The 12,131-nt window shown below is 41.8% G+C and overlaps 3 protein-coding genes across 3 annotated transcripts; all 3 read right to left on the reverse strand.

Annotated features, from left to right (window-relative positions):
* Positions 1-229: 229 nt before the first annotated feature.
* LOC134651056 (tyrosine-protein kinase transmembrane receptor Ror) lies at positions 230-4,503 on the reverse strand. The gene is made up of 4 exons (XM_063506042.1): positions 2,002-4,503; positions 1,767-1,909; positions 1,368-1,517; positions 230-572 (listed from the first exon to the last, which is right to left on the reverse strand). Exons 1-4 carry the CDS (start codon positions 4,285-4,287, stop codon positions 233-235), a joined length of 2,919 nt encoding a protein of 972 aa, XP_063362112.1. The 5' UTR covers positions 4,288-4,503; the 3' UTR covers positions 230-232.
* Positions 4,504-6,074: 1,571 nt separating this feature from the next.
* Positions 6,075-8,633, reverse strand: LOC134651075 (thyrostimulin beta-5 subunit-like). The gene is made up of 4 exons (XM_063506065.1): positions 8,382-8,633; positions 7,526-7,720; positions 6,919-7,077; positions 6,075-6,216 (listed from the first exon to the last, which is right to left on the reverse strand). Exons 1-4 carry the CDS (start codon positions 8,430-8,432, stop codon positions 6,118-6,120), a joined length of 504 nt encoding a protein of 167 aa, XP_063362135.1. The 5' UTR covers positions 8,433-8,633; the 3' UTR covers positions 6,075-6,117.
* Positions 8,634-10,433: 1,800 nt separating this feature from the next.
* LOC134651260 (lipase 1-like) lies at positions 10,434-11,675 on the reverse strand. The gene has a single exon (XM_063506346.1). It carries the CDS (start codon positions 11,640-11,642, stop codon positions 10,434-10,436), a length of 1,209 nt encoding a protein of 402 aa, XP_063362416.1. The 5' UTR covers positions 11,643-11,675.
* Positions 11,676-12,131: the final 456 nt, after the last annotated feature.

A 12,131-nucleotide genomic window follows, 5' to 3' on the forward strand; every position in this document is an offset into this window, starting at 1 on the left:
TTCACGGGCCGCAGGTTGCCGACCACTGATTTATAGGTAAGGAAATTCCTTAGGCAAGTGTCCAGTTCCACACATGACAAAAATGTCTCGCGTGCGTGAATAGGTAAATTGTAGATATGTACCTACTCGTAAACTACGTTCATGGGGAAATATCGTGGTTGAATTCAAGACTTCTGGGTTTTGAACAAAATCATCCGCACCCGCAAAAACTCCCTACAAACTTTAGAAAGAACTATATCTCATTACCGTACTGAGTATTCTGTATCCTGACGACGGTATCCTTCGTCCCGCGGTCATCTATGAGAGATCCGGAGCTGTGTTTCTTCTTGGGGGCCAGCGGGGGGCCCTCGCTGCAAGTGGAACAGGTTTCGTCGACTCGCGAGCTAGAGCCGGCTACACTTATCTTTTTGAGGCTCCCTGTTGGGAGGGAGCCGTTAGAGGCGGAGTGGGGCGGGAGGAGGGGGGCGCGCTCCTGGAGCTCGCGAGCGGAGCCGCGGTGGCCGCACTCGCTGCTGCCGGACTCGGATGCGGCTGTTTCGGGGCAGCCGCCCGTTGTTATCCAGCCTTGTATCCTGTAATTATTGTGCTTGGTTATTATTAGTAGTTATTGTAGTTGGTTGTAGTTTTATTATTTATTATTGGATTTATTACTATTATTTTGTATTTTTAAATGACACTAACCTTAAGTAATTTTAAGATTTGTTTGTTCTAAGTACTAACATTTATGGATTTTATGGATTCGAAATAAATTAATTGAATTTAATTATTAGGCGCTGATCGTGAATGATGAGATTGATGAGTCAGAAAATATACCTTCTTTTGCCATGGAAAAAAATATGAATGACATTTTTTATTACTACTGTGACACTGTGAATGAGGAGTCAGAAAAATGAACTTTTGCCATCGCAAAAACGTATCTAATATTGGCAAAATACTAGCCTGATATAGTAAGGACGCTAAGCACGAATAATTTCGTATATTAACTCGATATTTCCTCGGATTTCGCACGCGCATAATTATATTGCTGTCCCGCCGATGTTGCCGGCAGTCAATGCGCTGTGCGAGCGCGACAGCAATTATGTGCGTGCGATAGAGATAGGAACTGGCGTGTCAATGTACGAAATTCTTCGTGCATAGCGTCCTTACTTTAGTATGACGACTCTGAACTTATGAACAAGACCTTTCTTGGAGATTTGAGCGTGTATACGGCGCATACTTCCTCGGGTAGATCTCGTTGCCGAACATACTAAAATTAGCTGAAGTGTCAAATGTTTCCCCACACCGTTTGCGCCCTCAAGAGCTCTGCTAGTTGCTTAATGTCTGCGTTACACCCTTATATTAGTCAATAAGTGATGAGTGAGACTGACCTGACTACTATCTCCTCGAAGTTGGGTCTCCGCTGGGGCATGTGCCTCCAGCAATCGCGCATGAGGGCATACATTGGCGCGGGACACGCGGCAGGGGCTGCCAGCAGCTCGCCGCCGCGAACCATCGCTATCACCTCTTGGTTGCTGTACCTGTACAAATAGGTCAACAATCACCAACATGTTCATGTTCACCAAACAAACAGAAGACGTAAATTATGAAACACGGTAAGTACAATAAAGATTACGTCACACAGGCGCGTTTTCCGGGCGGGGCGCGCCGTTTTTACATATAAAAAGCTCACGCCCCGCCCGGAAAACGCGCATGTGTGACGAAGCCTTAAAATACCTCCTATACTATAGCTCTAAGCTTGTTGTGTTGATATTGAAACTCATTCTTACCCATAGTAGGGCTGTAATCCATAACTGTAAATTTCCCATAGTACAACTCCATAGGACCAGATATCACTCTCTGTAGTGAATTTCCCGTAGAGAATGGATTCAGGGGGCATCCATCTCACTGGGAGTAAACTTTTTGATTGCACCTGAGGAAAATAAAGTGTGTTATTGTTATTATTTGCACAATAATTTGGTTTAAAAGGAAAAATATGTTAAGTATGATGTTTTATCTACTTACTCTGTAATAATCTGAACTATAGATATCTCTTGATAACCCAAAGTCAGATATCTTGACCACAAAATCGTCTGACACCAAGCAGTTTCTTGCTGCCAAGTCTCTGTGGACATAATGATGGGACGCCAAGTACTGCATTCCGGAAGCAATGTTGTAAGCAATACTAAGGAGCCTCAAGGGGGGCAGGCCTTTGCCTGAAGGAGGTGCTCGTCCCATGAGGAACTCGTGCAGATCCCCTCGAGCCATAAACTCAAAAAGCATGCACAGAGGCTCCTCACTGAGAGCTACTCCCACTATGCATACTATATTCTCATGAGTCAGTTCTGAAATTAAGTCTATTTCTCTTCTGAAATCAGCTTGAGTTTTAGCAGAAGCATTTTCCTTTAGAGCTTTAACAGCGACATAATGTGTTTCACCGTTCTTCTTGAGGGCTCCTTTGTAGACTTTTCCAAATGCCCCCTCTCCTAATTCTTCTAAAAATTTAATTTGTGATAGAGAATACTGAGGTATCCTCAGAATACCATTACCCCTCGTGTTCCTGGTTAGGTGCGGTTGATTGGCAATATTCTGATTTGTCAACAATTCACTCATCTCTATTGGAGAATTTAATCTAGAATTGCCATAAATATTCTTGTCAGCATTTGGCAAATTGATGTCCCTTATGGCGGCTGCATTGTTTTTGCTTTTATTTTTGTAACATAAGCAAATAATGAAGCTCACGATTGATAAGGTTAACAAGAGAAATATTACAACAATGTATATCCAAATTTTTAATGCACATTTGGGAATGTCGCAGTGTTGTACCTCTAGTCTCCCCTCGTTGTCCACCATGCACCAGGGCTGATGCTCCTTTCCTCCTGGATTTCGACAGTAACTGTGCAAACCAGTCAGTTCTGGATAATCTGAAATCTTAATCCTAAGTTGTTTGGACCATTCTATGCATGCCATACCGTTACCAGCTGTATTCACCTTTCCTAGATAGCCCTGGCCATACTCCCAATAGCATTCATCATCTGACACCATAAGGTCACCAATACCAATTTTGAGGCATTCCGAGTCATTTTCTGGCAAGCTCTGGCATTCTTCCAAGGTGAGCTGCTGACCAATATGTGGATGTCTTTTGGCTATAGCATACTCAGTCTGACACAACTCATTCTCTAATATTTCACAATCCTGTTTGCAGACGCGCTTTAATACTGTGGAATTGTAACGATAATCAAATGACTGTGCCGTAAGATTCCTGTTGAACTGTGGTATGAGCCCTACAGGTGAGTTATCAAAGACCACCCATGGGGTATCTTGAGCTTTGTTAGCTGTATCAGGTTGTGTAAATACTTCTTTGGCTTCTCTAAAGAAGTTTTCATTTGTAATAATTGGATTCCGGCAAATAGGGAATGTTGAATAACACAAACTAGGCAAGGCAAAGCCCTCACAGTTGGAACTAATGTCATTTGAGTACTTTGTGACTTGCAGGGCTTTCAACAGCTTGTCCTCTACTGCCAGCTGAGTTGTGTTGTAAGGAATGTACACAAAATGACCCTTGAGGTGTGCGGCGCACACATTGCCTACATACTCTTGACAGATTGGCTCCAGTTTCCTGGTGATGGTGGTGTTTGGGGCTGGAGTGACACTTGCATGCTGTGAACGGATGTCCTCAGACAGTACATCGGGGGTTGTTTTAATAAGCATCTCCAGTTGGTTGTTTACTTCTGCACTAGGTAGAAATGATGTGTACTTCGGGAGTTCATCATTTTCATCATCTTTTAGTACTTTTAGCGTCGTTGTCTGTTTCTTTTCGTAACTCTGCCTGATGACACAGGTGTAGTTGGCTTCATCACTGTCATCTATGTCTTTGATCCTCAAATGAGTGCCTAAAGTCCCGTTTTTCTTGTCCATTCTATTGAGAATTTTTAATCTAGTAGTGTTGGTGATAACTTTAGTATCTTTAAGCCAGTACATTTTGACGTTTTTCATGAGCGTCTGCAGGATATGGTCGGGCGGTACTTCTGCTTGCGACGTCTCCACGCCTTCCTTGTTCTTGGTGGTTTTCTCCACGCGAGTGAAGTTCATAGCCGCCTCGCATCGCAGCCGCATGTCCTCCCCGTGGACCTTTTTTATCAAGCTCGGAAGTGTTTTTGAAAAATATATGTCAAGTTTTATGTTCCATACTTTCTGCTCTGATGTCGCGTTTCCCTTAGAAACAATCGAGGAATCTGCCCTTTCTGGATTTAAAGATACACTTTCACTTAGCGAGACACACACAACAATAATCACAAAAAAGCATTTCATGACTAAGACTTTCCATAACACCTTTGACAATAATAAATACTGTATTATCAGCAAAAAATACTACTTTTATCTTCTGTTATCACGTCCAATACATGTAATATCTACCGCGAAATTTGATATGTGAGTCATATTTTCAATAACACGAGATTTTCTTTGAACATTTCTGATTTCCCGAAAGAAAGTCAAGTCGATGCGTAAGCCGTGAATGAAACTGAAAACGATAGATAGGGCAACAATTCCAATGACGGCTAACAAAAATGTTACCACATCCAATTTTTAATTGGCCGGCATTGCCATTATCTATACTGGATCAACCAAATCTTGTCAGTAGTAAAAGGCGACAAATTTGAAAAATCGCGGGTTAGCAACACTGTGTTCGAATAATTCCAAAATCGCGTGTCATCTGTGTGTTATCTGTGGAATGTGGATCGTGAATGACAGCCATCATCTTATTGTTTACATTCTGAATCATTTCTATTTCAAGAGAAATTTCTGCTGTCACCATTAAATACCAAGATTATGCATGACCTCGAGCAAAGCTAGGTGCCTACAATGTACAATCATGCTCGTTGACGGTAAACATTACTAAAATTTGAGGTTATGATAATTCACTCGAACTGACGTATGAACGGCGGAAAAATAAACACGTTTTGGTTCGAAGTACATTGCTGCTTTTCTTAGGGCAATTCTGCTCTTTGAGTGTTACATGGTGTTACCCTACTTTAATTTGCAGTACATTGCTACTGACAAGATTTGCTTGACGCACTATACACACTACCGCACCGCATGGTGACCTTGTGCGCCGCACCCGTAGTGAGAGCGAGAAACAGACATCTCTTTCTCGCTCTCACTTATGGGTGTGACGCACCAAGGTCGCGGTGCGGTGTTATCATATCACCCTTACGACTTTAAGTCTTCGCTGTCCGTCTGTCTGTTAGTCACCAGGCTGTATCTCATGAACCGAGACAGTTGAAATTTTCACAGATGATATATAGTTGGTCAAACCAATTTGTCAGTAAATAAGAACCAAAAATTTATGACCGGGTAACATTTTAACCAACTTCTAAAAAGGAGGAGCTTATATTCTATGAAAAAGTCCAACCTATTAGGTAGGAATTTACTGTAGGTGTCATTTTATACAATACGGAAGTTAACTCGCAAGCAAATTACTTCCCTCCTCCTCCTGACCTGACCTGATTTGTTAAAAAAAACTTGTATAAATAAAAGATCAATGCTGTCCACCCACCTTTAACCTAAAGTTGGTACCTGCCTGGGTCTGCTTGTTTAAAAATATAAAAGGTCAATGCCCTCACCTACTATATATAGGTATAGAAAACAGAAAAGATCTTTGACCTTATGCTTATGAAATTAATGTCGTCCACTTGTGTTTTTTTACTGGTTTTGACCAAGTCATGTAGTTAATTCATTTTGTAAACTTTTCTAAATTCACGGTACCATCGGCCAGACGGAGGGCCTATCGCCAATTCGTTATCTGCCTCTCTGTCGCTCGGATACGCAAGAGCGTTTTTCGATTTCCGATGTTGGCGGTAAGCCCGCTGTTCACTATCGAACTATCCTAAACCTTATTGCACAGATATAAGGTCCACCGATGGCCAGTAAACAGTGTTGAAGTGGATACATGTGTAGAGTCAGACCAAGCTAACTCGGCAGCGATTTTGATAGCACAGAATGTGCTAGTGTTATTTTAAACGTCAAACTTCTACGACTGGGGAGAGCAAATAAATAATATAACAATTTCTTAAAATTGTTTATCTCACAGCTTAACTTAACATAACTTGCGATGTAGCTCGGTCCTTGTACGCGTTAGTGTTATTCCTCCTCTTCTATCTCCTCCTTGAGGACCAGGCCGCCGAGGAGGCTGGAGTCGGGAGGCAACCACTCGCAGCTCGTGTCTTCTGACGAACATACCTGGAAATTGACAGATTTGAGTGTTTAGTATCACGCAGTTATCTGACAATGCTGGGGTTGGTGTCAAAGGTTTTTATGGATGGCGGCGCCAGCATTAGTTAACTGTCTCTAAGGCTATAAACTTAAAAAAAAACAACGATTTGAATTCGTATTAGGGTTGACAGGTTAAACGTATACTGGCTCCATCTGTAAAATACTTTGACCGGCTAACCCCATTCCAAAACCTTGATGTGACAACGAATAAAAGGTGTGCTGTTAGTATAGTTTTGTCTAATATACCTAAGAGACATCATTATAACATCCCCCTGGCATTGCTTCGGCTTTTTGTTAAAGTATACTATCTCTAAAGGCTTGGGGTAGAAATGTTTGTAGTGACTGATGTACCTGCGGGCGAAGTCATGCGATTGGAAGAAAAGGACCTCACTGATGCCTGTGATGAGGTCCTTTTCTTTAAATCTGTATTCCCAAGGCAATAAAAAGAGGCTCTCGCGGGGCTCTCTTAAGGGCAAGTGGCCGCTCACGCCCAGCCGGCCTAGCCAAAGTTACAATCGCTATCGCTTCGACAACGAAACGCTTTGTGTCTCTCTATCACTCTTTCATATTAGTGCGATAGTGACAGTTGCGTTTCGTTCGCTATGGAGCGTTAGCGATTGGCATGTTGGCTACGCGGCCAGCTACGCCACTGTAAGAAGAGATACACACCTGGCACTTGCAGCTAGTCGCCTCGATGTAGTGGTAGGTGTCGGTGCCGGGCTCCACGCCGGGGTCGCAGTGCCTCAGTTTGACGGAGGCGTGCTTGCGCTCCTCGTGACCGCACACTTGGTGGTGCGAATCCTTGTATGGGAAGCGCCAGTCAGAAATCTGGGAAAGTAATAGCGGGTATTGTGGTCTAGGGTTTAATTTGGTCGTATTTCGTGTGATACTTTATCACCATTATTGTGAATTTCTCAAGAAAACACTTTTGAGATATGTTGCTGCTGAAATTACTGCATTATCTTTCTTCCTCCTCTTTTTTCCTCCTCCTCCTCCCACTTTCCCGGTTGAATCCTAATAAAGTTCGGGGTCCGGCTGACAAAATGCCAAATTTTAATAACTAAACATACCTAATATCTATGGATGTAACCGATTTAGATGAATGTTGGTGTAGGACGGACATTTATTCCCGGAAAAACTTTATTGTTGACAACGTCTCAATACTTTCGGCTAGTGAAGTCCGTTTGTATGACCATGTGATGTGCATGTGTTGGCCAAACTCGCACCATCCTCGACGCACGCAACTGCCATGCAAAGCACCATAGCTGCCACTAACCTCGTAGGACAGACAGTATCCCCAGCAGGACTGTATCTTGACGTCGTCCCAGCACCTTCGACCAGTGAAGTCCGTCTGCATGGCCTTGTGTATGTGCTTGCGCAACTTGCAGCGCGCTCGCGCGTCCCCAACGCATAACACTGCCACGCAGAATAGCATCATGGCCACTGATGTCGCACTACGCTTTGGTGACATCTTCGAATGAAATTAAAAAGTTTGAATACTTCCGATACTAAGAAAACGGCTGATTATCTTTAATTCAACACTTTTCTTGAATTATTGAATAGCAATCAGAACAACAAACGCTAAAAATCAATAAAAAACTTTATACAGACGTTATACAGACACATACTTAAGTGGAAATTATATTTAACTTTGAATTTATCAAAAAGGTAAGCGGCCACAGTATACACCGTACACATCGGATGAGCCATGTCCATGTCAGATGCTCGATGAGAGTCCATTTTCTATACCTATCTACCTATATCTATGTACCTACCTAACGTAGACATTGATGCCGTTATTATTCGAGCGATAAGCTTAATTATTATTCGATCAGATGGGTTTCATGATTGTCGCAAAAGAGGAATAATTTGTTCCTTCCTTAGTGCTCAGAAATGATGTCTAAGATGATGAGAATAAGAATAACCAATAAAACAAAAGCAGTTGTCAATAACCCGATTATCTTGAACGCACTGGAAACTAAGTAGGTAATTCGAATCATCACCGCGGCATCACCGCCCACTGTTACCTCACTCAGAGGTAAGTTCGTATTGACATAATTTTGTCCGATGAGTAAGGTGAAACCTTGTCGCTTACCTCAATGCGGAACTACTTAGATGTAAACAATCCGAACCTTATCAGCTCCTCGGCTCCAAACGATGTGACTTAATTCCTCACGGAACATCTTTATAAACCTCCCTGAGGACGTCAAGACATTTCTGCCGCGCGAGTTCACAGGGCGACAATGGTGCACGATACATTAGGTCCACGACGGTTGCGCCATTAAAGCCCAGATAAAAATACTATTCTGCGAATAAATTTGAATATTTTCTTTATTTCACGAGTAGATGTAGGTATGTGTTTTGGTGTAATGTCGTATTCGACACCCTAAATTCAAGTAAGTCGGGCAAGTAGTTTGTGAGCCAGGGTACTCGACTAGGCGATTGTCATTGTCGTGGCTGTTGTGAGTCATGCAGCTAACTGGCGCAGTCAGTAGATTCGCCCTAAAACAAAGTTTTAAATTTTGACACATCACACACAGTTCATCGCTTTAGAAATTCAGAGCCTGAATCTTTATTGTCACTTTATAAATTCATTATCGTCTCTGGCTGGACTTTATTTATTATAAGTATATAAAAACTCAGGGTCTGAATTTCTAAAATAATCAGCTCGTGTAGTGTGCCCTTATACTGGCGCGGCGCTTATATCTGATTTAATATTTTTTCAGAAGAAGACATCCGAGTAACGCATTCAACATTCAACAATGGTTCATCGTGCATCATACCTCGGCAAAGTCTCTGACAACCCTATTGTGTGGTGTCAGCATTTATGCAAACATCAAAAGCGTGGTCCACTTACTTACTTCCTCGATGTGCCAAGTAAATACAGTGCACATTGGTTCCATGAAGAACCACCTCATCTTTAACGAACGATAGGTTAACTTTAGTTGGTGTACTACTATACTTCGTTTTTTTTAGCATTAGAAAGAACTTGAAAGAAGGTAAGCGATTTTGACATGTCTTTTAATTGAAAAACACTTTTTAAAAATCAATAACTATTACTTAAATGAAAGCAGAAGACTATAAAAGATCGTATTAGATTCATAATTGTTACATATTTACCGTAACTTATTTTTAAAATGTGTTTTTCAATTAAAAGACACATCAAGATTGTTTACCAAATTTCTAATGCTAAAAAAAACTAAGTATAGTATAGTATGCTGTTTAGTTGGTACCTAGGTACCTACCTATCAGTGGCGGCGCGTCAAACAAACGTCCATAGGCAAGCCGGGGGCTAATTTGGCTTACATATTTCCTTTACAACTCTGCTCAAACGTCCAAAAACAGGTAAGCCGATGGGAATCGGCTTTTATGGACGCGCCGCATTAGAGCGAGTAGAAGTTTTAATAGGTTCTATTTGGACTTACCAATTTTTAGCAATGAAAACTACATAGATACCTATATTTGTTTAAGTATCGTTATTTTTAATGAGATCGTAACTTCGATTGTATGGGAGCGTATTATTGGCGGTGGGTTCTTGTCAGTTCTTGTGACTCTTAAAACCAAAGTGGACGACCACCCCGAAACCGCCTTTCCATACAAACTTATCCCCTCTGTATTTACCTGTCTGTCTGTCTGTTATGATACATTTTGATGTAAGTATACATATTAATTAAAAAGACCCGCGGTCGTGACCGCTAAGAAGGTCACTCGGGCTCACCGAAGCAATGAACTGCCGACCGACAGAACAAGTTTTTCGTACGCACAAGTATCTAGGTAAGTACCTAAATAAAACAAAAGGGAGCTTTATCAAACTAGTTTTATTATTTTGTAGAATCGCAGTCTCTAGAAATTTTGCAAGTAATAAATAACATCTCGTATTTTTGATTTTATCATACTATTTGGCACAACACAAGCTATATATGGCTTACCTACGAGTAACGAGGTAGGTAATAACGAACGCAAATAACTTATAATTTAAGCAACAACTTATAAATGAACGAAAACAACCTCCTGCATCCACCCTGCATCCAAAAGTTAAGAACATTAGAGCTTAATATTTGTCTTTTAAATTACTAGTAAATATTTATTATGCGATTTTCATGTAGCGCTCATGTCTCCAAATTACGATTATTTAACATTTAATGTTTCCATACCCTTAAATTTCTAGACAGAAGAAACAGCCATTAGACATCATATTGCAATAAATATTTACGGATATCCTGAAATATCATAACATTCGTATTTTGACTATAGGCCATGTCTAGGTGAGTCCAATAGTTGTCTTTCACCGGGATCGACTCTATAACGTTCGGTAGCTTACTCGTCAACCACTGCACATCCTTCACGTCCACTATTCCATCGTTTCTACCGTAAATCAACACCACCGGGACACTCACGGCTCTCAAATCATATTCAGGGGGGCGATCACTTCCGTACAGTTTTCTGTTTTTCTCTCTTCCATAATTGTATTTAGTAAATGTCGGATCCAAAATACTTTGGCCGTAACGCGCCATGTTCTGTGTGGAAGTACCCGCTAACACATGTTTGTACAAAGTTTTTAAAGTGTTCCTCGAGATAGACCGTGAATGAGGTGCGTCTAATATCCCCAAAACCCACTCACAGAAGCTGGAGGCTTGATCGTTTTGACATATATTACTGAGAAATTCATACGTCGGCAATCTTCTCGCGAACAACTCCCAAATGCCGAGTGATTGCAAGAAATGTTTTTGGCCCTGAATAATTAGCGGTACCGTTCTGAACACTACAGATTTCGTGTTCAACTGTCTGGTAGCAGGCGCTAAAGCGATCATTAACTTCGCTTTATCACAATAGCCTGGCCTTTCTGAGCACATGATGAAGAAAGTGCCGGCTCCTTGAGAATATCCGATGTAGTTGAGCTGCTTCACGCCAGTGGTTCTTAACACGTACTCGATTATTCCAGGGATATCGTAAAGTCCAATTTCGTCGACGGAGAACTTCCAGAAGCGGCTTTTACCGGGGTCGAGATGGAGATGTTCACGGGAGTAGTAGGTGCCTCGGACGTTGCCGACCCAGGTGTCGAAGCAGGAGTCCGACAGAAGGAAGGCCAGGCCGGCGTCGGGCCCGGCGTCCAACCAGCAGTCGGCGCTGAGCAGCAGCCCATGCATCAACAGCACCGGTGTGCGCCGCCTCGGCTCCATACATTTCGCACCTTTCGTTATCCGAAAAAGCTTCAGCAAGTAACCATCTTCAGTAGCCACTGTATGCTCTTCAGACTCATATCCGTATGCAGTCGCAGTTTCCGTGAAATTTAAATTTAAATTGAGTTTATTTGAATTGGTCACTCGATATCCGGAGTTGAAGGATGCTATTAATAAGAGCACCAATAACCCGTCGGGCCTTAGCGGGCACATTGTCGGGACTGCGACGATCGAGCCAGTCGAATTTATTATGAAAACAATACTTCGAGATCGAGTGCCAGTCGGAAAGAACAAGAACACGTATACTTGTTTAGGTACTAATATTTATTCTGAGATTTGAATACTGAGCGTAATAGAGTGGATAGTATACCTAAATTATAATTAGGGTTTTGATTGTTTCAATCCCAGTGTGTTGTGAACAAAATTACGCAAAAAATACCATTACGCAAAAAACGGCAATAAAAATCACGTTGTATTTGTTGGTCACGTAATTTTTATTTTATTTTGTTTTTAGTATTTATTGTTATAGCGGCAATAGAAATACATAATCTGTGAAAATTTCAAGTGTCGAGCTATCACGGTTCATGAGTTACAGCCTGGTCACTGGTGACAGTAGACAGACCGAAAGACAGACGGACCGACAGACAGATAGACAAACGGACAGCGGAGTCTTAGTAATAGGGTCCCGTTTTTACCCTTTGC

This window comes from Cydia amplana, chromosome 1 (assembly GCF_948474715.1).
Source record: "Cydia amplana chromosome 1, ilCydAmpl1.1, whole genome shotgun sequence".
Taxonomy (NCBI): domain Eukaryota; kingdom Metazoa; phylum Arthropoda; class Insecta; order Lepidoptera; family Tortricidae; genus Cydia; species Cydia amplana.

Bases quoted from the DNA above. Each gene is read 5' to 3' on its own strand.
- LOC134651056 (XM_063506042.1), bottom strand. From the start codon at position 4,287: ATGAAATGCTTTTTTGTGATTATTGTTGTGTGTGTCTCGCTAAGTGAA. The intron at 1,518-1,766 runs GTAAGAATGAGT...CTATTTGTACAG, and splicing joins GGATTACAGCCCTACTATGG to GTACAGCAACCAAGAGGTGA. The intron at 573-1,367 runs GTCAGTCTCACT...CAATAATTACAG, and splicing joins TTCGAGGAGATAGTAGTCAG to GATACAAGGCTGGATAACAA.
- LOC134651075 (XM_063506065.1), bottom strand. From the start codon at position 8,432: ATGTTCCGTGAGGAATTAAGTCACATCGTTTGGAGCCGAGGAGCTGAT. The intron at 7,721-8,381 runs GTTCGGATTGTT...TTTCATTCGAAG, and splicing joins GGAGCCGAGGAGCTGATAAG to ATGTCACCAAAGCGTAGTGC. The intron at 7,078-7,525 runs GTTAGTGGCAGC...TTACTTTCCCAG, and splicing joins GATACTGTCTGTCCTACGAG to ATTTCTGACTGGCGCTTCCC.
- LOC134651260 (XM_063506346.1), bottom strand. From the start codon at position 11,642: ATGTGCCCGCTAAGGCCCGACGGGTTATTGGTGCTCTTATTAATAGCA.